The 24,972-nt window shown below is 43.9% G+C and overlaps 2 protein-coding genes across 6 annotated transcripts in view; one reads left to right on the top strand and one right to left on the bottom strand.

Moving 5' to 3' along the window:
- Positions 1–24,972, top strand: part of LOC111245917 (uncharacterized) — a 140,967-nt gene that overhangs the window by 78,262 nt on the left and 37,733 nt on the right. The gene's annotated exons all lie outside the window — the stretch shown is intronic.
- Positions 467–24,972, bottom strand: part of Ptpmeg (protein tyrosine phosphatase Meg) — a 57,528-nt gene continuing 33,022 nt past the window's right edge. For 2 of the 4 annotated variants that reach the window (XM_086978859.1, XM_086978861.1), the window contains 12 exons: positions 23,876–24,356; positions 17,919–18,039; positions 16,576–17,593; positions 13,764–13,916; positions 13,040–13,291; positions 11,762–12,588; positions 11,242–11,550; positions 6,113–6,470; positions 4,792–5,279; positions 3,787–4,526; positions 3,381–3,454; positions 467–3,196 (listed from right to left, as the gene is read on the bottom strand). In XM_086978859.1, the coding sequence (XP_086834985.1) occupies positions 2,546–3,196; positions 3,381–3,454; positions 3,787–4,526; positions 4,792–5,279; positions 6,113–6,470; positions 11,242–11,550; positions 11,762–12,588; positions 13,040–13,291; positions 13,764–13,916; positions 16,576–17,593; positions 17,919–18,039; positions 23,876–24,356 (5,472 nt within the window). In that variant the 3' untranslated portion in view covers positions 467–2,545. The remainder of the gene's footprint in view (positions 3,197–3,380; positions 3,455–3,786; positions 4,527–4,791; positions 5,280–6,112; positions 6,471–11,241; positions 11,551–11,761; positions 12,589–13,039; positions 13,292–13,763; positions 13,917–16,575; positions 17,594–17,918; positions 18,040–23,875; positions 24,357–24,972) is intronic. The other 2 variants (XM_086978860.1, XM_086978862.1) reach the window with 2 other exon arrangements.

Here is a 24,972-nt window from a genome sequence, read left to right as displayed (position 1 = left end):
TTGGAGGTTACCTATTTATATACATATATATACACTTTTAAATAGCTAATATAACCGACCGTCGTTGTGAGACACATCTGTTAGCAAAAGTCCCGCATCAGCTTGTACCAAACAACAAAACCGGATCAATCAATTGAATTTTTAGGTTTGCCAGTCTGCACCCGTAAAAATATTACAAGCTAGAGTGTTAGTTTATGGTATAGCTAGTCATAGCTATAGTATAAAAATAGTACAGCTAGGGTTTTTTTTTGTTTGTTATCGTTACTGGATCGTTAGTTTTCGTATAAAAACCTCTTCAATTGAACAAAACTCAATTTCATTCCATCTTTCCCGTATCCACCAGTATATCGTCCATCTACGATAAAAACATTCGAGAAGTTGTTTATGTATTTTACTGGTTCACTACATATTTCTAGTAACTTTGTTTTAACGCGGTCGAGCAGAACTCACGAACGAATAAAAAAGCTTTTTGCATTTTTTCTTACATACATTGTACTTTATTTATTTATAGTTATTGGCGATCCTTAACCGCCTCGTCGGGCTGCAAATGGGAAGGTCCTCAGGTTCTCCAAACTCTCCAACACTTAGCCGTATCTTTTTTGATAAATTTTCCACCGACAGCAGCAACCCATCTCCTTTCATGCTACTCGCGCCTTTTCCCCTTTCATTTTGTCGTATCTGCTGAAATCATTATCTTCGCCTTCCATATACCTCAGTTGCCTAAACGTGTCTGTCTGTATTTCTTAATTAGGAACACCAAAACAATTGCACACTCACAACTTAAAATTCTACCATAGTCCGGATAACCGACTAGGAGACCCGATATGTTACCAGCGGCCAATTTGCTGTCCGCCTTTCTGCCAGAGCGATTTCCGCTTCGTTGTGGCTGATGGTCTGGTATGGTTCATTGTGGCAAAGATCGGCACAAATCTGTTAATTACGCCTGCTATATGTCGCGCCACAAACGAGTTCCCCCTTGCCAATAGTTACCCATATATGCCCTGGGGCATCATTCCCCTAGTTAACAATGCCGTGTCAGCCTGTCCCTCGTTCGAATCGTTTGGGACTAGGTTAACTACTGAAAACTTCAGCTGTTTAAGTTCTCGATTTCCGCATGCGAGAAACGTACTAGTATTCATATTATTACATGGTAGATAATAGTGGCCGAACAACTGGATGCGACTTTTTTCTGTATATAGTGTAGTTCAGGTTCATCTTCACACTTCTACGTAGGTTTCCCCTTTTACCTTAGTCTGCTTTCTTCCTATCGTTCTCATATATCTTCATTATTATCAATAGTAATATTATTATTTATTTTTTTAATAATATTAGTTTTTAATTTCCTATTATACAAATATACAGCCATTGGCTGTATCTGCAGAAAGGAACCAATGGTCGATATATTTCTTCCTTCTGCATATTTCGTCCTTTTCGGCATCATAGCACATGCCACGTACTTATTGGATAGACCCTATACCCTCATCATAATCACTGAATAATAATAAGTTATAACCTCCTCTGTTCATCCCATTAACGTTCGTCCTAAGTTAACAGTTGATTCCTGCCCAATAATTTTCTGATCTCCAGGGTCATTGTTTTTCGGCTGATTCTGCTCATGGGTTACCGTTTTTTTGGCGGTATCATGGTGCCGGTAGGGCATACGCTTGTGTCACTGAATGTATATAGTCTGTTAAAATGATCGTAATGTGATCCGATAGTGGCCAAAAGTGTAGGCAAAGCTAGAGGCCATGTAAGAATACAGTGGTAGAGATGGTAATAATAGAACACGCAGTAGTAGCTGCCAATGCATTCTCCCGTTCATGTTGAAGGGCCTCGTAAACGGTCGAGATCGGTGAAGGTTGTTGTTCCGTATGTTGCATATAATCAATTAGCTGCGCAACGCTTCGAGTGCCGCCTGTGTTTTGTATTTTGTTCTGGTCAAAAGCTGGTGCATGTATAGTGGCTAGCAAGTTTGACGTAAACAAAAAACAATTCTATATAACGCGTTCGTACAGCACGAACGGTTCGTCTAACAGCTGCTAGTGCGAACGCAACATTTGCAGCGTACTCAGTCCGAGTACAAATTGGCTTCCCACCCATCTTTCCCGCGTAATATTAAAGACTAGAAGGATTTCTTTTTTGCCTTGTGTTTGCTTGTATTGATCGCCGCTTTTGTTTGCGGTATCATTCTCTTATTCGGTGCTAAGTCAACACAACGGCAGGAGCTTTTGTCGTGTCGGTGGATTTCAACGGTGTTCACCAGTCAACTTACCAACTATGGACATCGATTGATTCTTCAGCGAATCGACCAGTCGATCTGCGTCATCACAGTACCGGGCCCAGCCGCCTACCCACATGGCAACTTCTTGATGTTTTCAAGATCTACTCCTCTAGAACAAAACTCTGCTTCTTGGGTAGTTGTCGTTTGCTTGTCACCACGGCTTCATTACTGTTTCATTTAGTCTCATCATAGTTGACTCGATGTCCTTACAGCTTCTTTCTCGTTATTGTTCGCTTATTTTTTTTTGTGGCGAATTCTAGCCTATCATCTCTGGTACTCGGGCAGCGGCTTGACAATGCCTTCCCGGTAAACCTTGAGGATGGCCTCGCAGACGAACTTGTATTGACTAGCGGTCTGTATGAGCATCGCACGTTGGTCTCGCATCGTACGTGTAATTTCGAGCGGATAGACGGGCTCGTTAGCTTCAATAAGGCACATCGCCGTCTCCATCAGGATCAGAACGCCAGTGCGACCTATGCCTGCGCTGCAGTGCACGATCGTTGGCTCGACCATCGCATCCCGAGCACTGCGCACCCTGGCAATGAACTCCAGGAAGTCCGTGGCGTCATCGGGTACTCCGTGGTCAGGCCAGGCGAGGTACTGCATGTGACTGATGTGCCTCTCCTCGTCACCGGTACCATCGTTACGCACCAACGAGAACTCGCGAAACGCAAAACTGCTCGTTTCCTGTTCGGCTACACAGGATACCTGCAACTGGCCGAACGACTGAGTCTCATAGAGGGACGGCCAATACTTGTAGCATTTGAGTCGGCCCTTCTCGACGAGCGTCGTAAGCATGACGACGAGTGTGCTTTGTTGCTCCCACACCATCTGCCAGAAGTCGATCGCCGTATTTTGTAGCGGACCCTGCGTCGCAATGTAACGGTTGACAATACCGGAGCTTGGCACTTTCATCTGTTACAATTCGACAAAGAAGGAGCACAACTAGTAATGATTATAGAATTCGTCATGAAAAACAAGCACAGCAAGAATACAGTTTACGTCTGTTGACACCTGCGCATACTATGTGCGCCAGTAACTATGCTACCGTATCTTCAACAGTAGGTATCTAAATTGAATGTTTTTTTTTTTTACTTACAATTACATAGCTGGCATTGATGTAATCGTTGGTATTGCCCGCATCTGTTGTCAGTATTACCCGAGTTTTGTCATCTGAAAACAATCGAGTTAAGCGAACTAAGTTGAAGCGTATATGCTCACGGAATTTGATAAAAAAAGGCTTGACAGAAGTTGATAGACAGGTATCGACATGTTACAACAATCTCGTTTCACATCCCCTTCTTGGTCAACGTTCTATTGTAAGTCTGCGTTGCGGTTTCTCCAAAAGTACCAATAGCTCAATCCATTGCGGTATATATATATATATATGTATAATCATTTTATGCGTTTTCACTAATATTTTAGATATCACACTGTAACAGGGCTAATATTATAATATAGGCTGACTATAGTAAGCCTTATTGTACGATGCAACGATTACCCACAAGGCGAAATGTCCTTATAGCGATTGCGGAGAGCGTTGGCAGCGAGCTTGCTTACATCACACGACATGCCCTGTTTCTTTCGATAAAGCTGGTCAAACTGGGCGACGAGTGCCCCACTATGCAGTCCCTCCTTTAGCAATAACATCGACTCTCGTAGAGGGACACTCGCCGTTCCGGCCACTCTTGGTGACTCCAGATCATCCGACGATAACGGAATGTACTGGAAATCCGGCTCAGATTCGGGATCTGTATCGGTCCCACCTCGTCGAAGCACGAAGGCTTGTGGTCGAACAGTTAGCACAAGCTCTCCTTGCACCTGTGTGGCCTGTTGCTGCTGCTGCGAGGTGTGGGAGACAGGACCCGGAGCCTGTGCTGGTTGAGGTCGCCGCTTATCTTTTTTACGGTGAGGTCTCTCGGCGCTACCGCCCATATGAGCGCTATCCGCAATCCCAGACTCGCCGCTCTGCACTGCTGAAGTCGTTTGAGTGGCGCTTCCCACTAAAGGCGACACACTGCCCCCCTGTGATGTGCAACCGACATCGTCTAGCCACGATGCCCGAATCAGCTTCACCACCTGTTCATGTGTTAAGCCACGAACCTCGCAGCCATTGATTGCAACGACTTCGTCGCCTTCACGCAACCTTGGGGCGGCTTGGTCCGCTGGGGTGTTAGGCGCCACGCGGGAAACCACAATGGCTGAGTTGTTCTGGTCAAGACCACCCTTAACATTGAAGCCGAATCTGAAATGGTAGATGAAGATCATTGTTCTCGCAGGCTACATGCATTATAACAAACATAACGTGGGGTTGGACGTGACAGAGATCACATGTGTGTAAATACAAGAAGTTCTAGAATTGATAACGCAGTTTTTTTTTTGTAATTACGAAACCAACTAATATTAATGGTATTAAATTTCATAAACCGGTAAACTACGCTTGTCATGTACTGACTAACTCTTCGTGCAGCCAATGTGTTTGTAATAGCAGCAATTCAATACAAACATACCTCCCCTGTCCATCTGCCTTAAGCACAATCCTGACGAGTGAGGCTACCCCAATTGAATCGCTACTGGGCGAGCTGAGATACGAAATCGTCGAGCCCGGAGAGTGCAAATCTTTCGCCTCTTTTAACGTTGCTCCTGTAGGCCGCTGTTGACCATTATTACTTGTGCTATGGTTGTTGTTGTCATGACTACTATTATTGTTCTTACCCTTTTTATTACTTATATTGATATTCGCGTTATTGTTGTGACCCATATGGCTGAGATGCGTGCTTTTCCCCAATTGCAAATTACTAGCCGCACTTTTGTTGCAGCTCGTGAAGTTGTTGTTGTTGTTGTTGTTGCCGCTGCTGCTGCTGCTGCTGCTGCTGTTGTTGTTGTTATTGTTGCTATTGTTGTTGAGCGAATCGCTGCCTGCACTTTTATCCAACTGCGCTGTGCCAACCCCTCCAAGACAGCTGACGGCTGACGCGTCCACCGACCCATAACTACCCTGCAAAACGATAGTATCAAAAAAAAAAGAAACTGGGGTATTTTTATCATCTTTTTCAGCTCTTTTTTAAGCTCTCCGTTTAATCGTATTTTTCAGCTCGACTAAATTATCTTTCTTATTTCTTTGCGATGACGGACATCATGATATAACTACGGCATGAGATATTACTATCTGAATATCGTTGACGATCGTTTTGTTATTAGATTTGTGATCTGTGGCTTGATGACGCTCACAAATAGGCAAACTTTAAGTCTGTATATCAATCAAGCGTTTTAAATAACGATGGAGATGTAATTTTTTTTATCGGTAGAAAGCCGCCTTTATAAGTAGACGTTAAACGAAAAATCAAAAAGCTCATACATGCATAGATTTGTCATTATCATAATACATGTCGCTCGTCAATCATTAAACACGATGATTCAGAGCATGTGAGGCGAATGGCCCGTAAAACGTCCAAAGCGTCCCTTAAACGTTTGATCCTTCCAACTTATTCCAACTAGCAAATGCGTCATTGTCAAAACACGTCGACAAGCCAAGCATCTGTTATGATAAATGCAATCAGTGCCAAGTCATAGAAACTGAGTTGTTGAAACTCCTCTACATCTACAGCTGTGTCCGTTACGGAAAAGTCAACTGTTGAAATCTATTGGTAGCTTTCCTACAGTTTTTTCGTCGTTTATAATCGATTTCATCAATTGTTTTTTATTCGTTATTATTCTAATGAGTTATTTCAATAGCTAGATGATGATCGTCAATGCAGTGGTCCCGTATCACTGTTCAACCTGAAAGTTTTACCTATCTAGTCAATTATTTATGATATTGTATTTCGTTACCTGTTGCTGTAAATGTAGATGAGTGTCTGTGGTGACAGCGCTCGATACGTGAGGTTCGTCGATGGCGGAATTGCCTGAAGTCGCCTGAGTAGCCACTTGGTTGCCGGCTAATATGGCCTCATCGCCGTCGGCGTAGTCATCCTCGTCGGCATAGCGCAGGCCGCGGATGGGCTCGCCCCGCACAGCCTGCGGCGCAAAACCCGCCACTGCTGCTAAGTTGGTGCTACGTAAGATGCTCTCCAATAGACCACCGGAGCTCTCATCCGCTTGCACGTTGTTGTTGTTGTTGTTGTTGTTGTTGTTGTTGCTGCTGCTGCTGCTGCTGCTGTTACTGCTGCTGTTGTTGTTGTTGTTACTGCTATAGGAAAAACAAATCGCAGTGACGATACAGTTAACATCGCGATCGGGGAAGTCGGCCATTTTTAAATCTACCCTTGTTTTACATCGATGGCAGCCATTGCCGGCAGTGGCGGCAGCAGCAGCAGCAGCAGCACCGAAGTTAACTGCGACTTTGCGAGGAGTCCGTTTCAAAAATGGACTTTTAATAATGAGTGCGGATACTTGATTCAAATAGCTGCAACCTTTTCTATTATCACAACATCAACCATAACTGCTTAGTTCATCAACCGATTTACTAGACACCTCTTAGTCCACTCGACACGGCACCGTCGTACGAAAAGTCTTGATAACACAACGCACTATGATTTGTTCCAGTTATCAGCTCTATGCCAACAATGCGATAGAAGCTCAAGTTTGTCTCGAATCGGCTGTCCGCGATTGTTCAGCTTCTTGAATACTCAAGCAACATAAGTATCCACGTCATTTATTACCTCGAAAAAGCTACCGTCACCACTTTCGCTGGTTCTAAAGCTGGCTTTAAACTACCGTCTAACGCTCGCAGCTGTTGACGTACTTAATACAGCTGCTGTGACTCTCGGTGAGTACACGAGGGTCGGCCGCCCGCGTAACACTCTCCGCCTTCAAAATTGTACTTGTAGTAGCTTTGTTCGACATTCGACACGATGACCGCGGTCACCGGCGCTGATCCGTCATTAGTTGCATTAGCAACTCCGTTGTCTTTTGGACAATGAGGATTCTTGACCCGTTGGCGCCATCTTTTTTCTCGGCATGCGCTCGCCACAGTGGCCTTATCACTCGCTACGCCGCTAGCGGAGTCTACAATCATCACCATGGTGACGGGTCTATACTAGTCGGGCTAAAACTGAAGTTAACATTGAACGAAGGCACGAGCGAAAATAATAGAAGAACCGAAGGACCTCTTTTTTTTTTTACATATATAGTATAACGTACGAGTTAGCTGTTCCCCGTAACAAGCGAACCGCACCGATTTACGTCAGCTACCTTTGTCCGTGGTTCATAGCGAAACAGGGACGAGTCATAGATAATTAACGTTGTGAATCAATAGTACAGTCTACCCGAGTAGATGAAGCCTATTGTAGGAGGAAGATGGAGACGGCCTCAGGCACTTAGGTCAGTCACTGTGTAATAGTAATGAGGATAATACTGCTACTGATAACTGTGGCATATTGGACGCCTACGGTGCCATTAAAGTCTGGTAGTCAGCCGAATGGTCGTGATCGGTACTCTGTATGTTCACAATTGTGTCAGCATGTGCTATAGCCCTATGGAAATAAATTCGTTCTGTCATCAGCTGCTGCTGCTGCTGCTGCCGCCGCTGTCGTCGGGTCGTATGTACCTCGGCACAGAAATGGCTGGATTGTCGGAGTGAGTCGCTGGCTACTCATAGGCTAATTGTGACTCATCATCGATGGACATCATTCGTTGTCTTTGGTGGTCACGGCGCCGTTCGTCGTCGAAAACCAGGCATAACATATGCCACGGCGGATAATGAAAAGTACCGTGCCCCGGTCAACCAAGCATCGCACCTGGTTTCGCCACCGGCATAGGTAAGACACAGTCACAACTGTATGATAAACATATTTCGTGAGAGTCATAAGTCAATAGTAACTGAAGTGTAGCCGACCATGACCAAGTTCAAATCAGGCCCAACTTCAACCTCAAATGCTTCAGGTACCACCCTACTGTTCGAAACACCCTACTAACTCAAAGTGCAGTCTCAGTATCACAAATAGGACGAACTGTCTCAAACTAAATTCAGCTTCTTCTTCTTCCTAAAAAATTGCGGATCGGAATAAAAACAAGGAGGTGTATAACAAGCGGACAGCAAGGTATGATATACCCAAGTTGAATTAGTATTACTCAAATTTTATTATATTCCTTCCGCAGACAAATACCGATCGGTGTCGGTGGAGGGCCTGCCGAATCGTATCGTTGTAGGGGCCATCAGTTTCATTGGGTGTTATTATAGCCCCGACGGCCATCAGGAAACTAATCATTCTAACGGTATTACCGCTCCGTCTACGGGCTTGTAAATGGGAAGTCCGACAGATGCCCATCTGTCGCGCTGATCTGTCACAATCATTGTCAACCTGACGACTTCGTCGTGCTTCATGACTTTGATACAATAACGATAAAACATATATCCACTATCGCCTTAGAAAAACTGCTGCTTGAACTGCACTAAACTTAGCGATACGTCACTGAATGCACAAATGAATAGCTGTTCATTATCGTCACAGTCATCGATCTAGGGGTAGCACTGTATAAAAGGCGCGACAAGTGCATGGCAGTTGCACATCTATATATACATATAGATTTTTTTTTATTTGTAATTGCACAGTTGTAGGTGAGCAAATGAATAAAAACGCGGGGACGATTGGTCCAAAACAGGATCCGCCGATATGACCGATACTTGCAATGAAGTTCAGGAAGCCCCCTAATCTATGAACGAATCGTATCTTTTACGGCCCGCACAAAACTAGTTCACGCGTTTACTGATTACTTGATATTATTGCTGGTACTGGCCCGTTGCCCTTGCCGTAAGGATCGGGCTCCTTTTCCCTCTTCTTTCCTCCCAATCCACGCGAGACTCGTGATTAAATCGCCAATATCAAAGTAATACAGTCATCATAGATCGCCGAATTGCTGCGTCATACTCTGGGCTTGGTTACGCGCGATAAGAGTCGCGTAAGGGTAAGTGCAGGCCGCTTCGGTAACGATGCCGCAAAGAAGAATGAGCCTAAATAAATGGATCCAGTTCGAGAGATAGAAATAACAGTCAATTTTAAAGCGGAATGACCTTGCAATCAGAAATCTGTCAGTTATTTCCATGCCAATTAGAGAATATTTAGTTTTAAGGGCTCCATCCTATGCTCGCATTCGGAGGGATCGAACGGTGGGTTGTCGCTGGGAAATTAGACGCATCGTTAAGCTTGTGCCCTGGGTGCCGACTATTGCAAGTTCAGCTGAGTGCTTCTGTACGTATTAGATGTGTGTATATGTAAATCAACAGAGAACCGCACTTCATCGCCTCGACTCATCGTGTTTGCCGACTGCTCTCTTGAGAAGCGATTACTCGATGAATCATCGATGACGGGGTCATACCGCAAGAACTATAGAAGTCTAATGCGTCTAGTTAGCACCGACGGGCTATGATTGAAACTTTAAAGGTCTGCTTTTATTTGCTTATAGTCTTTCGGCGAGAAAGACCGACTAACGCTGCTGGCACCATTGCATAGTGGTTCAGTGTCGCTAAGGGTAGGCAGAGCGTAGAGAGAGACCCACGCCGTTGCAGGGAGCGAGATGTTATTTTACCTAGAATTGATGATTTCTGACTAATCGTGTATTAAACAAATACTCGTTGGCAGATGCTACATCTATGGGGCCTGTCCGATTATGGAGTCCATTTTTGTATGGGCTATTGGTAGACGGTATTAAGCTGTGATTACTATAAGGCGACCTAAGGGAGATCTGAGCCATGCGGCTGTTTCTAGGTGCCGATAGAGCACTTGGTCCGCCGCTAATTACCGAAGTTGATATTCGATAATTAAACTATCCGATAATGAAGAAAGGATTCGACGAGACGAATTCGTTTGGAAGTTGATAACAGTTTGATACAGCGTAAATCCAGTAGTGGAGCATGAACTATGAAGAATGCTGACCATTTCGTACATCTGACTGTTTCTGTAATTGTAGGGGTAGTCGTTCGACATAGGTGACGCTCGAGTTATGGAAAGCTGTTCAATTCCTACTGGTAATCTAAGAGGTCAAAATAAACTGTAGTAGATAGATGGTGAATTAGCGTCGCACCATAGTTCCAGCAATGCCAGACAAATCGCCCAGATGATATTACGCCGAAGGAGATGAAATGGCCAGCGTGTCCTTTTAAATATCCAGAGAATCCGAAACACTTACGGGAAGTTCCAAGCAATACGGTCAACTAGGGGAACATTTATTATATAGCTCGAATTGTTCATGTCACTTAATGATCCTCTTAGCTATTTGGGTTCTATAAAATGACAGGCGATAAACAGGCCATAATTATATAGGCTAACGTATACACTCGAGGAGATCTATTAGGGCCGAGGTCGGATAGTTGCTACTGCAAATTACTAATTTCATTGTTATTAACTTTTTTTTTTCTAAGTTGTTCGAATGCAAGGAAGCGATCTGCATTTCTACTCGTTTAAAGAAGATGCTTCGTTGGTTTAATTAGACAGATCCGTATCGATGTCAAATGTAGTTTACCATTAGCTTTTCCAAATTGAAAATGAGTATGTTGATTGAGACCCCTACAATCAATAGGACCACTAATAATGGTCCTAGACTTCGGAGCATACACAGGAGGCATATATGTAAGACTTGATCCACAAGCGCATTTTTCAAGCTAGCTTAAATTCTGACCCACGTCCAGAACCCGCATTCTATAAGAGAAACTATTCTCGAAGACCAACAGCCGAATTTACTTAAACTGTAGAAGTTATTAAAATTCTAACTTACACTAACCGCAGTTGTAGTTTAAACGCTACATCGAATATGCCAAATCATTTTCATTGCGGATTCCGAACTAATCTATAGTGTTTTCTCATATCATTTATCTAATAACTCTTTATGGCTGTCGATAACGGTGTTAGATGAATTATCTTCTTAGCCGTACTAGAAACCGTGACGGTTAGGATGAATAAATCTTCGAATGACTCTGATGGCGTTAATTAAAAAAAAAAGACAACTAAGAAGATTGTACTCGCCTAGCTGTTTGGCACTTGTTGACCTGTTGACCATTGTTGCTATTACTACCATTGTTACTGCTGACGACAAGGCTTGGCTGCGGAAGCTGCTGCTGTCGGTTGGCGGTGTCAAGAGGGCCCGCCTGTGCATCAATCCACGCTTTACGTGGCGTCAGCGTCCGGCGGGGGTCGTCTTGGACCTGCGAAGGCCGCGGATGACTCTGGTGACCCTGGCCATAGCTGACGAGGCCGTGTGGCCCCTGCGCTCCGGCACCGACCCCGCAAGGGGGTGTTTGGACATGAACTCCCGTGGTACACATATAGGCCCCTCTCCCTAAAAGGAAAATGTAAAAAAAATCACACAAAGAAAATTCGAAGAAATAAAGCACCTGTTTACGCCAGAACGTTGCGTTTTAGGTTAGCTTCGAACAAATAAGTGACAGTTATAACGCTAAATGAATTATGGGTCGATTTGAAGCGGCCTATGTTTTGCCAGTTCTAAATTTTCTTGCATTTAGGTTATCTGTAATAGCATAAGGACTTGCCCTTCACAGGTGGCTGTTGTTGTAGTTGTTGTGGTGAGTGTTGCGGTTGTGAGTGCAGATGAGTTACGTGTGTCGAAACTACAGCTGTCGTGACTGCTCCGGCAATTGGAACCTGTTGGAGAAGCTGGTTGGCAGCTGCATGATGAGTTGACTGTTGTTGTTGATTGGTCCTTGGATGAGTACTTTGTCTCGAAGGCGTCAGCGGTGTCCGATGATGAGTATGCGGTTGAGAATGACTCCTGACGTGCATCGTGACAGTGCCGCTGCCACCTGCCGTGACGAAAACATTCTGACTGTCGGTATTGTTGTTGTTGTTTACCGTGGTCGTCGTAGCCCCTCTGCGAGGACTCGTCTCCCGGTTCTTCGACCTGTCCGAGCCTTGTGGAGCCTGACTCCCAGCGTTCTGGGTAAGATGAGAGAGAGAATGCCTGTGAATCACCTGTGTTTGCGAGCCCTGTGAATTCGGATACGCCGGACTCAAGGCTGAGGCCAGAGACCTGACAGGGCCTCCACTGGTGGCGGTAGTGGTGGATATAACGACGTTCTTCGATGCAACGCCGGAGGGTAGGGAGTGACCGGGAACCGGGGTATGATGCTGATGAGGGGTCGTCGGGATGGTTGTATGTTGTTGCTGCGGTTGTTGATGATGTGAAGTGTTGTTGAGCTGGGGCGTGCTGCCGGCTGGGGCAGAGGGGCCTAGCATGTTTGGGGACCTGCTCGATGTTTGGTCTCCATAGCCGCGCGTCCACGATTCGGCGCCACCCATTGAATCTCTCTCTTCGGGGCAAGCGCCGCCTTCTAAGTTGTTCGCTAAATTGTCCATCTAACGAAAATTAAACAACAAACACTATGTATGATATAATTATTATTATATATATTAATTAGTATATATAAACTATAGAATGGTGTTATAAGATATTACGGATTAAAGCAGCAGCCAGGCGATGAATCTCGGACATGGCCTATTCGTCTGAGGGTAGTATCTATGGTAGTTCAAGAGAAAAGAACAGTAATGTTCTAAGTCTGCTTAGAAAAGATGTTTAAATGCAAGCATAGTTTTACCAAGCACGTTGCCACGACAACGATGCGACCCCACGGGATATATTTAACTTTTATTGTAATCAATTATCTTCTTATTTATGAAATCCTGAACGTTGAGCGATTACCGCAAACAATCTAGGAGCTGTACGAAGCACGAATCTGCCTAATTTGTCGAATAGTTACACTCCTACGAAATAAGAGCACTAAATATTGCCAGCAGTAGCAACGCTCACCATTTGCCGTTGTCTAAGTTCGGCCTCACGCATCGTTTCGAATGCACTCCGGCCAGAATAGCGGAACTTACTGCCGATGTGGAACAGACCAAGGCCGCCATTTAGCTGGAAAAGTCGACGTGACGGCGGAGGTCGGTGACTCGTTGACTGCAGTCGGAAGAAGGCATGGTGTTCAACACATGACTGCCATAGATTCTTGCACGACCGGTACGATTGCATGTTAAATCCTAACAGTGAATCGTACTCTTCGTCCTGTTAATATTAATACGATATGCACAATAAAGTAAAAAAGACGCAGAAAACATAATTGACAATTTTCATTTTAATATTTGGGCAGCGCCCTACAGAGGATAAAATTAGTTTCATTTAGGTTGGACGTCAACGCATCTCTCACTTTCAGGATTTTTGCTATACCACCGTAAGAATAACTCTGTAGGAGAGGGAAACAACGACCGTAATGCTTTAGAAACTTACCAATGGGTTAATTAAGCCTAATTAAAGACAGCAACGTCATATTATATAGTTTCATTAAACAGACATTTAATATGAAACACTTACGCCGTCTGGAAAAGACGTAACAGTAATTATAAGGTACATAGACAAAATATTGTTTTAATTTTCTTAACAAATATGACGCCAACTAAGTAACTTGATAAATGCTTATAAAATAACAGAACCAATGATAACTTATCAAATAAATCTATTTGGGCTCGACGCAACTTACCCCTTCTCTTCGAAGTTGAATAAAAAACTGTTTCTTCTTGAATGAAATTTTAATGATTTTAGCCCATGAAAACGTATTCATCTTAATATTATTCTGGAACACGACGAGACCCTGTGATGTCACACCAAGCTGAATATCGGCCTGTTTTGAGTCCTGAAATGCACCGATAGGGTATTTGACGAGCAGAGGTTAGACTTGCATTCATTCAATCTTAGAATTCGGGTAGTGTAATCGTGACGAAACGTTATGGTATCGCATCTTTGAAGCCAGTGTTATTGGCTAAAGTGATTACAGATTCAGCTGTTTGCAATCTGGACAACAATACCTAGTAGACAATTCTTTAATAGATTAAGGTAGATATCAGATCCTAGATGTAGGCTAACTGTAATATGAAAACAACTAAATGAAAAAATGAAAAGGGGCTGTTTTCAACGGAAAACTGGGTATAGTTCCCAACAGTTTTACCCACAATATAAATGACTCATTGTCTATTCCATTGTGCTCTCATATCTATTGCCCTAACTTTATGGCACTTTCACCTATCCCGAAATTTTCTTGTATTGTAAGCTATATTTTTCAACTCCTTTCTATTCAACTGACAGTGTTTCGAACGTTGTTTCCAGACAGTCTGCTTAAAGAATGTGTCCCAATATGTATACGTATGTAATACATAAAATAATTACGCACACAATACCAATGTCTTATCACAGCGTTTGAAATGTCCGCAATATAGATTTATTTGCACAACGTCAGTGCGGTAGCTGGGTGCCTTCTCGTTCGTTATAAGCGCAATGTTCTTATCTAGGAACCAGCCGTCGCAAAGGGATCGACCTAGTGAAGGCATCGAAACTTGTTCCATCTATCTTAGCCCGTATGCGGGCAGAACAACAGCACGTGGAACAAAATATACGCTATACAGAACCACGTTCGGCAAGAAGCGTACGGCTGCCGAACGACTACAACGAGCCTGAAAAATACTTGACGCGTATGTGTGTGTGCACGAGCTTAAGCGGCGCGTTAATTCCTCTCCGTCCTAAAATGGCTTTGGCCTGCCAGTTCCCCACAGCGACCCGTCGGAGCGCGCAGAACCCCCTGTCTGTGCGCTTACATTGAGATCCACGGTAAGTATCGTTACAGTGTAGAACAACTAGCTAAAGCACCACGGAGCACTTACTTACATTTGGGTGAAGCTGTGAGCCCAAGACAAAAATATGATAACGTAAAGCATCGATAAAAACGCGACGCAAAAGCAATGGCATAGTGGCGGTAGCAGTACACGAGCAAAATTGTTAGAATGATTCAAAAGAAAGTAGCAATGGGAATGCCAACGGAGCTGGGACAATGGCAATGTAGTGACTCTGTTCGCTGTCGTGCGCGAGCTCCCTGAAGAAGGGGAGACGATGGGAAGGAACAGGAGGTAACAACAACAAAGGGTTAAGTTCTCCGGGGTCTGCGGTGGAAGGTTTCAGCTCGCAGGGGGTTCAGGGTTAAGTCGAGCAGGAGAAAGATGTGCGCCAGCAGCGGATAGCGGATTATTTCAGCTTTTACATTAGCAGGACGCGCCTATCGCAACGGATTTCAAGTTTTTCTCTTGGGGTGAAATGGAAACGACTTTCTGCTCTGCCCCAATAGACACACATTTTCGGCAAGGCTTCTTTTCTCAACGACACACTTCGTCTGCCTCTAACGCTGCCAGTGCCCCAACTTGTCCTAACGATAAATATCGAAGATCCACAGTATGACAGCTATTTCAGCTCGCCGATTTGGTCGCTCGTCGTTTAGCGGTCTTTAGCGGAACGAACTATAAAATTTTCGTTCGAATGACAGCGTTGTTAGCTGAACAGTAATGCAATGACTAATGGTTAGTGAAGTTTTGGTAGAGATCTTCCACGCCAATTAGATGGCGTAACCCTATGAGCCATCGGGTTGAGGTTGTATGCCAAGCAACTATCTCTAACTTAATATTCCGTTCCGGACATACAGTATCGAAACCAAACATCGCCCAGGCTAAAGCTCTGGCTAGATGTCTAGTGTCGAAAATCAAGTGCTATATTGAGGTAGAGAAAGCATGAAACAGTGCTGACAAGCAAAACATTATGCGAAAAAAAGAACGATCTTCACGTTCATACTTGTCTTCGGGAAGTGAGCCTAGGTGCGGCATTCGCAATGCTCTCAAATAGAGATTGAGCAGGTGAGGACTTCAACAGCCTTTGCTGAAGGAAGAGACCAGACGAACAAACGGGCAGCAATTAATTCCGTGAGGAAGATCTGTAAAGAGTGATAGCCTAAACAAAAGCTAGCGACCGATATCAAATCGCTGATAGGACGAAGCAAACGGCTGAAGGCCCGAGGGAACCAAGCAACAAACGATAGAAATGCACATTCTAATAGGCTGGGCAATCCATAGAAGATAAGCACGAATACTATAAGATATTTAATAAAACTGACATAATAATTCAACGGACAAGCTGGTCTATTAGCGATTTAAATGCAAATGTCCACTTGCAACAGATACACAATTGCTCAACAGCGGCAAAGTAATAACAAACGATATATTACTAAGACGAATATCGCAACGAAACCCAAACTAAATAGGCAAGCAATAGACAAATGACGTAAGCTATAATAGCAGCTATGTAAACTACGGGGCAATCACCTGTGAAGCATAGGACTGCATGCATTGACTTACTTCTCTCTCTGTCTCTCAGAGATACTCTCTGAGAGAGACTACTGACAAACAAAACACGAATAGACAATTGCAAATAATAACAAAGAAATAAGCAAATTTTCTAACGAAAACTAACTAACTAACCATGCAAAGTGGGTTGATGAGATCGCTCGAGAGTCCATTGCCAATCAGCTCAATGGCAGGTGCACTCTCTCCGGCCACTCCTACTCCAGGAAATCCATCGTGATGCTGCTGCTGCTGAGAGCTGCTACAGTTATCCTTATTATTCCCTATTAAGATCATGCCACCGTGCGCATTGTCCCCAGCAGCCGACTGTGGGTTATGTTTACTAACGATAAACTCGTCTGACGCGTTGGTAGACGCTCCATACGCGCCTATGCTATTAGCGCGGGTTGCGGTCGCCAGCTGAGCGACCATTCGCGGCAATCGTCGAATGCTTTTACGAATCGACTGGCCAGCTGAGAGCACCGCTCCTCGCGAAAGACCGTGCCGCCTCAATCCGAGATAGGGCGGATGAAGCTGACCTTTTGGCGACTGATTCTGATCGTGCTGGTGCTCTTGGCCAACGCCATGCGTCACATGATCACTATTGCTATGACTGCCACTGTTCAATTGTACGAGATTAGTGACACAACTGTTGGACACCTGTTTAATTCCTATTGCTGCTGCTGCTGCTGCTGTTTTTTGTGTCTGATGTGAGTCGTTAGCATTGATATGATTATTGTTGAGTTTGCCATTTGGAGCAGACGACAAGGCTGCAGCAGGTGAGGGATGCGACGAGGAGTGTCGCAGATAGCAGGTGAGGTGTTGGGCTGACCCGGAGGAATGAGACAGTTGGACATTGCATGAGGAGGGGGTAACGAGCACGATACCTGCTGGGTGGGAACAAGGAGGTGATTCATGATTATTGTTATTGGACTGAGGTGGAGAAGCTGCAGAGGCATTACAGCAGATGGATTGTTTCGTTTGGTGTTGTCCGGGAGAAGTCGTTGCGTTGGGATGTAGTTGCTGTTGCGTTTTGCCGAGATGCTTTCGGAGAAGCAAGGGGCTTACCCGAGCACGATGCAGGTCCACGCCATACATGTCAAGCCTTTTCGCGTGCGCCAGAAAATTGTACTCCGCCTCAGAGGGGTATTGACCCCTTTCAGTGTAGAGAAGAATGATATCGAGGACGCCGAGAGGAGAAGAGGACAATGGAACATTTACGTTAGTGATTCAGCTATAGATGACTGTCAACAACGAGTATCATTCTACTACGAGAAAACGCAATGCATTCTGCAAAAACGCAGTCTATACACGTAACAACCATTAGGATTCACAAAAAACTGAAAAAAAACTCCTCTAATTGTTCTTTATTAGTTGAGGCTGCAGTTATCGGTATAATATAGTAACGAGTGAATATTGAACAGCAAAGAAAACACCATAACTTCCAAGATCTGGTGGGCAATTAGAAAAGACGAACTTACCGGTGCATTCGATGTAGTTCAGCGATTTTGGCTTCAAGTTCTTCAGTCTGATTCGGAACAAGACGCATATCTGCCAGGTAGCCGTGCAAGTGTTCATCTGGGTTATAATCACCCAGATCCGCTGAAATTGGTTTGTCAACAGAAAAATTAACAGGGTTTTATTATGAAACGCGCGCCTGCGTCGACTGACCATGCGTTCCATGACAAGCAATATAGTAAAATACTATTCAAGTTACTACAATTGGTCATAGATGAACAGAGGCTTATTGTCAAAAAGCTCAAATTTTGGAGATTGATTATAAGATAACGTTTCTAAGACGGAGCTTTCCCTATTGCTGTTCAACAGTTCACGCAGAGCAAACTCGTCAATAACGATACAGAACGTGCAGGGCTTGGACGCTGTTTCTTGACCAGAGCACCCGTTATGTTCTCACGTTTCTGTATTCCCAATCTTCGGATCAAAAACTTACTTTTACGTTATTTTACCATCTTACAAAACCGACAAGGCGATAAATTGAAATTTCTTTTGTTTTGGAGTTCATGGCAGAAACCGCCAAAATTATACACCAATCATAGGAGCGTATAGTATTAATCCATTGCGTTTACCTAAACAAGCAACAAAATATATATATATATATATATATATATATATATATATATATATATATAGTTAATGTACAAATGCAGTGAGGGTAATAATTTTCTCAGATTTACCAGCCAGGCCACAATAATCGTCTAGCTAATTATTGTTACAGCTCGACTGAGTCTTTCGTCCGTGAACCTTGGCTCAGTGTTGAAAAGAACCTTGCAACTAATATTAACGATTTCAAAATTGATGTCCGTTAGCGGAGAGTGAAATCTGCGGTTGTGTCATCCGTCAACCAGCCTGAAATAGGCCAAACTAGATTCGAAGGCTCAACGGTGCATAAATGGAACCTCCCATACAACCCCTTAATTCTCGTTATGTATGCTGGCCTTGGCAAACCCATCGCGCACTGCTCCGCGTGCTTGACGGTCGCTGATTCAGCTTATAGGAACGACAGAACGCTTCACGGATCATTTTGTAAAACATGCCGCTCCTTCATCTGTGACAGTGCTAACTTCATTGAAGCTATGGAATGACAATGGTGGCATATATATCGCGGTCCACCGACATGTGAACCTCGTTCAAAATTAACAGGGGATTTGCAGTGCTAAGTAAGGACTAATATTCTAGATGCAGTGTCGTAACTTAGCAGAACTGGTGTAGTTATCAATAGCTAATAGGAAATACTTAAAATTTACCAAAAACAAGATAAAAAAAAGTGCACGTACTAGTCGATCTGTTTGCTGTTATAGGCTGATTAGCCAGCGTTCACAGCATTGCTTCGAACAATAGAGAGGACTTGAAAACGTGTTTTACGCGTTTGATTGATTCGATTTACAGACATTGTACAGTATGTACCGCAGCTATATTCTTTGAAAAAAAAAGCCAAGAGACAATTTGGTAATAATAATAACAGGTTATTTTTCAACGGCGTGAATACGCGTGCGTTCAGTCTATTATTTGCTTAATATAATCTCCGGCTTTCGTTTATATCTCTCGTCAACGACCGTGACCAGATTAATAATCATCAAGTTTTCTTTCCGTTCTCGCTGACATTCACTGTTGCCCGCCTCGTTCGTTCATTTGGTCTTTCGTTCAAAACACGTGCTGCTCTTTCTGTTATAGAAGTAAACTTGCTTCAAAAGATTATTGGTACTTAGAGGCTGTCAAATGGCCTCGCTTGCTAGCCGCTCTCCTCACCTAATCATGTTGACAGATTGCTCGCTATCGAAGACAGACGTTAAGGTACACACGCTATACGTTAACAGGTTTCGGCAACATATCGTTATAGCGTTCTTGATGGATCACACTACTTCATCATGCTCTCTGCATACGATGATTTGAAGCTTTACATCGCTTCATTGAAAGCAAACGACCTAACAGCATATACAAAGTTATTCACTAACTTGGTGAACGTGTCCCCATTTCTTTGTCCAGCTAATTCTCTATTCCCATCTGTGAGTGGCGTACGCCAGAGTTTTTGCTGTGACGTGTGTCTATTCCGAGGTTCCGATAGTTTGGCGTATATTCGTCCTTGTCACTATTCTATTGTGGCGGACGGCCTGTATTCATTATTTGACGGCCAGGGGCATCGTGATAAAGGTTGGTAACGACTAGACAGCTAGAGGCGGGTGTTTTGGGGGCAAAAGAGAGGTTGAGGAAGCCTAGCGATCAAGTGTGGCAAGCTGGCCACCAGCCCCATTGATGTGTGCAACTCGACTCGACTAAACTGACCCTTCAGTGATGGCGGTCATTGTTAGCGGCATTACGGCAATAAGTCATGCAGAATGAACGATTAGTGGGTGGGCAACTGGAGTACTGTTGGGCCGTCTCCGAACAGCTGCCGTTAGTATGGCAGGCGGCATGAGAGACAGGTCTCACTGCATTCATTTCACCCACATGGCTGGGCGTTTGTAAGTCCTGGAGGTAACTAGAGCACAGGAGGGGTGAAGGGTAAGGTGTTGTTGTCTTTGTTTAACAAATATTCTAAGCACAACTTATGGAAGTTTAACATGAGACTTTATCATTATTACAAAACAGACATGCGATGATAACGGGTTAATCATAGACAGTTGATAAAAGGCTACGGAAAACTGGAAATATTTCTAGATATACTATAGTTAAATGCTAGATATGTATAGTCAAAGGCTGTGCTCTTCCAACACGAATGAATTGACATAGGGCGTGTGACTTTTTGCAGATTTGCGTCTTTTGGCAAACTATGTCATTTATTTAACAGTTAGTGCTCGCGTGTAGGAGCATATTTATCTAAAGTGGTAGCGAATAACCTCAAGTTGCCAAGACACATACCCACAACCACAAATGGGCCAATGACTTCATGAGAGCTCTCGGGGTGAGGAATTCGCCTGTTTCCGACCTGCCAGTAGAGATCGAACTGACGGATACGATACAGCAGGCAACAAAGTTCGTAGACGAGCACTTTTTGCTGTACATATGATACGTAAGTTCACTGTGTAGTAGTATGATAGTGTTTTAACACTATTTTACGCCCTTCGTCAAACTAATACGATGATATTTTAGAGCTGTGACATCATCGTGGCGATAATAATTCCAAGTCCATTGCTCAGTCTTTATCTCTGAAGAAGTAGCTTAGATATCTCTCAACTTATTTTTTTGCGATGCTCCTTCGCACCAGCCTAATGGCCAAACATTCCGACAGAGTGCAGAGCATCACCTGCCCATTTATAAATCAAACCTTGTAAACGTTTTCGGCTTCTGTTACCCAACTGTAAAAACCCCGCTAAGATTTCCCACACTCCGTTCTACGCCCACGGTGAGGGCTGCGTATGTAGCACTTCGTTCAACAAACGACGGAGCAGGAAGTGAGGGTGTTGTCGATACACGGAAGTAGGGTTCAGAGAATTAGAGTATCTATGAGCGATTTGGGGAGCTAAGTACCCTCAGGAAATGACTCGACAGGTAACAGCAAAAAAAAATGGGGTGCGGGGTGGAGGAGGGTGAAGGAGGCCTCCCTTTTAACGGAATTGCAGCGGTAGTAGCAGTACAATTCTAAATGAACCAACAAGCAGCAACACAGCTAAGTAACGAATGGCCAACAGAAACTACGTTCCTTGGCGGGCGATTTATTAAAAAGGATTTGAACCAATTGGTAATACATGCCATCACAGAGTCAATCACTTCTTCTAGTTACTCAGGAAAAGGAGCTGTTCAGGTTGTTAAGCTTATTCCATTTTTCTCTGTCCGTCTTATTCGTGGGGTTCCTTTCGTAGTTCCTCAAACTTCACCAAAAAAAAGCAGGAGATGGGAACCACGACAAACACTGAAACGAATAGAGGGCAGCCCTTGGATAGCTAATAATGATGGAACCCTGTTGATAATAGATTGGCTGGGCTAGAGATTACAACAGCGACAAGAAACACAACTAGCCAGGGGTAGGAAGAAGCGAGGGATTCTTAGGCGGCGTCGATACCCACTCGCCTAGCAGCCATAGTCTTGTTCAAGCCTTGAAGGGCCGAAGATCTACGCTTCCTTAAGCTGTTCTTGATTTTAATATGATGTGAGGGCCACCAAAGCCACTAACAGCCACCTGCAGCTGCTGTCAAAATTGCCGCTAGTTAACGATAGTTGCGTCACTATATCACGTACTAGTACGACGTAGATAGTGAACAGCTTAAAAATGCTATACAGCTATAGAACAGCTAAAAAACCGATGATGAGGACCGGTAATATCGCAGGATATCTCCTTGGGGAGACATCAGGAACGCAACGGTTGCGTCACATTAGGACGTGCTTTCTGAGCATTTGTCCAGTTTCGTCCTACTGCCATCCAAGATATATAAAAAACCCCTGGCAGCCTCGTTATTTAGGCTTTCCAGAATTCTTTTGTAGTCTATCCACCAGTGGTGCAGTAGCAAGTTCGGTTTGTTTCTTTTCCTCCTACACATTCTCGTCAATTGAATGACCAAATGATTCTTCCATCGAGTATCTGCCAGCATGAGGGTACTATAGATCACTATGCGAACAGAGTGACCATTTTTCTACATTCGCTGGCCATCGACCGCGTATAATAGTGGCTTACCCGCTGGTTAGCGATGAAGAAGGAAGTAATACTCTATCGAAGACTACTCCTGCCGGCAGTATGCGTTGACTTTGACACTTTAATTCTAGGCAGGATTCGTTTTACGCTTTGTATTTTTCTTCCGGAGACCTAAATAAATTTCAGCCCCTATTTATCTTTCTGTTGTAAAGGAAGCAACATATTGCTTCTTTCACAATAGAAGTATTGTTCAGTCGTAACATTCGTGAAAATATTAGACATTTACTATGGACAACTGACTTTGGCCGAAGCTTCCAGGCTGTAGATGACGTCGTAATAGCAAGACAGTTTTGTTATCATGTCCAATGTCGTTCGACTGGAACCAAGGACATGATTTGCAATTAACTCGCTGCGGGCTCCCAAAAAACAACATGCGAGGGCGAGGCGCCACGTCAAAGATGTAGGAGGGTATAAAATTATGAGTTCTGATTGCTTTCCTTGCGTAAAGTCGAATCATGATGCTACATTGAAACAGTGCTACTGCCTTGGCCTGGTTCTTAAAAACATTGTCCAACATTGTCATCCCGGATGTCTGAGTGCTGGAACTCTGCGCAGAAATCTCGTTGAAATACATCCTGTCCCGATGCGCTAACAACTTTTCGGCTGTTTGACTATTGTTTGTATAGCCTCAATGGGAGTCGTCCATCTTCAAATATGGTGTGGAGCAAGAGGCTTCCGCGCATCGAACGAGTTTACCTATTTACATAGTAAAGCCACTAACGAACGTATTAAACCATATAGTCCTGCGTGGCCAGCAGGAACAGAAGTCAAGCGAAAACAGCAGGATCGACTTCCGTGTTGATTACGCTGCAAAGCTAATGATATATGTAGGTCAAACCTACAAGGCTGTCGGGGCCTGCGCAACTGATAATGTGCGGTGTACCAATACTTAATTTGTACGGTTTCAAAAACATAAAACAGTTTCAGACATATATCTGTGTAAATGTAAATGACATCATAATGCTTAAGAGTGTTGACTAAGGTGAGAATGACGTTTGTCACCCTTGTCAGAATACTCATTGGTCTATCCTTGCCTAAATCGACTAGTACGTCTATTTTATTGCATTCGTGTAACACTAACAAAACTATATATACGTGAAAATGCGTGAAAACGTGCTATGTAACACGTTTTCACGCATTTCAATTGAAGGCTCATTGCATACGAGACACATCTGGGAGACTTCAGCTTACATTCAATACAACTGTGCGGTAAGAACAAAAGCACGAAAAAAACGAAGATATCTGAATCGAAGAAGACCGCGAGGGGGAGTGACTACGTAATGGGGTACTTACACTGAACAGCGTAGCTAGCGAGCAGTATAGCCGTTGGTTGTGGAACGACCAATCGCCCTTCGAGAATATCCTTCTTGATCTGTAAGAAGAAATGGTATCGGCTGGTTTCTTCCTGCAGTGCGCACGGGTCACTGACGTAGAATTTGACCCGAAAATAAAATAGGTACGGGGGATTGAGTTTGAACTGCTTCCGGATAGCTTTGCTGGGTTCTAACCACCGCATGCCGTCGGCTTCTTCCGTCCGCTCGGCGAATTGCAATCCAAAGTAATCGCGTTCGACGGGTGGAAAGCCGAGATACTCAAAGACGCGCTCGACGAGTACGCCTCCCTTGGCCCGTTTGGCCACCTCGAACGCCTGCTTACTATCGTCGAGCATCAGCACCACGCATTTGACACTTCCGCCGGCCCGCGCATCAGCTCGGCCAACTCCCCCAGCTGAGAAATTTTTCCGTAAGCTGAGTCCGCTTACTCCGGTGCAGATCTGGAAACGACGAGGCAGTAGAAGGAAATACGCAATAGAGAAATTTAAAAAACCTTCATACCATGTAATTACTGTCTACTAATAGCATTAACGGTGGCAACAGGATTGGCAATAGATTCAGTATGTGTATGGTAGGTCTTGAAAGAGCACACATAAGATGTTCGGATGGCCCTTAAAACTACGGTCTTAAATTTTGAAGAAATCATGTACATATATTATATACAAGCGCAGCAAAAGCTACTTTTAAAGGATCTCTAGGCTACGGTGATGTGCAGCGAATTTCGCAAACTCTACACTATTGCTTCGAGTCGTAGTTGTTTTACGTACGTTGTCTTAGGTGGACTAGCTTCAGATGAAATGCTACGCTTTCCGAAAGATATCTACTTAAATTCTCTTAGTGTAGAATATAAAATCACTAATTGATTTTTCTAGCAACCTCCCCACCATAAACTGCCGGCAATCACCGATGATATTATAAACATTAATGTTATTTCGGCCGACCTACAGAAACCTTGTCCCACAGAAAAAAACCTGTCTCCAGTTCGGTTACCAATACCATGTATGGCACTTATGGTTAAAATCTGCACATTTTTTACACATACACTATATATATATA

Source organism: Varroa destructor, unplaced genomic scaffold, assembly GCF_002443255.2.
Source record: "Varroa destructor unplaced genomic scaffold, Vdes_3.0 BEIS01000002.1, whole genome shotgun sequence".
Classification (NCBI taxonomy): Eukaryota; Metazoa; Arthropoda; class Arachnida; order Mesostigmata; family Varroidae; genus Varroa; species Varroa destructor.
Note: the sequence above shows the minus strand (reverse complement) of the source record. Positions and strands in the feature narration are given on the sequence as shown.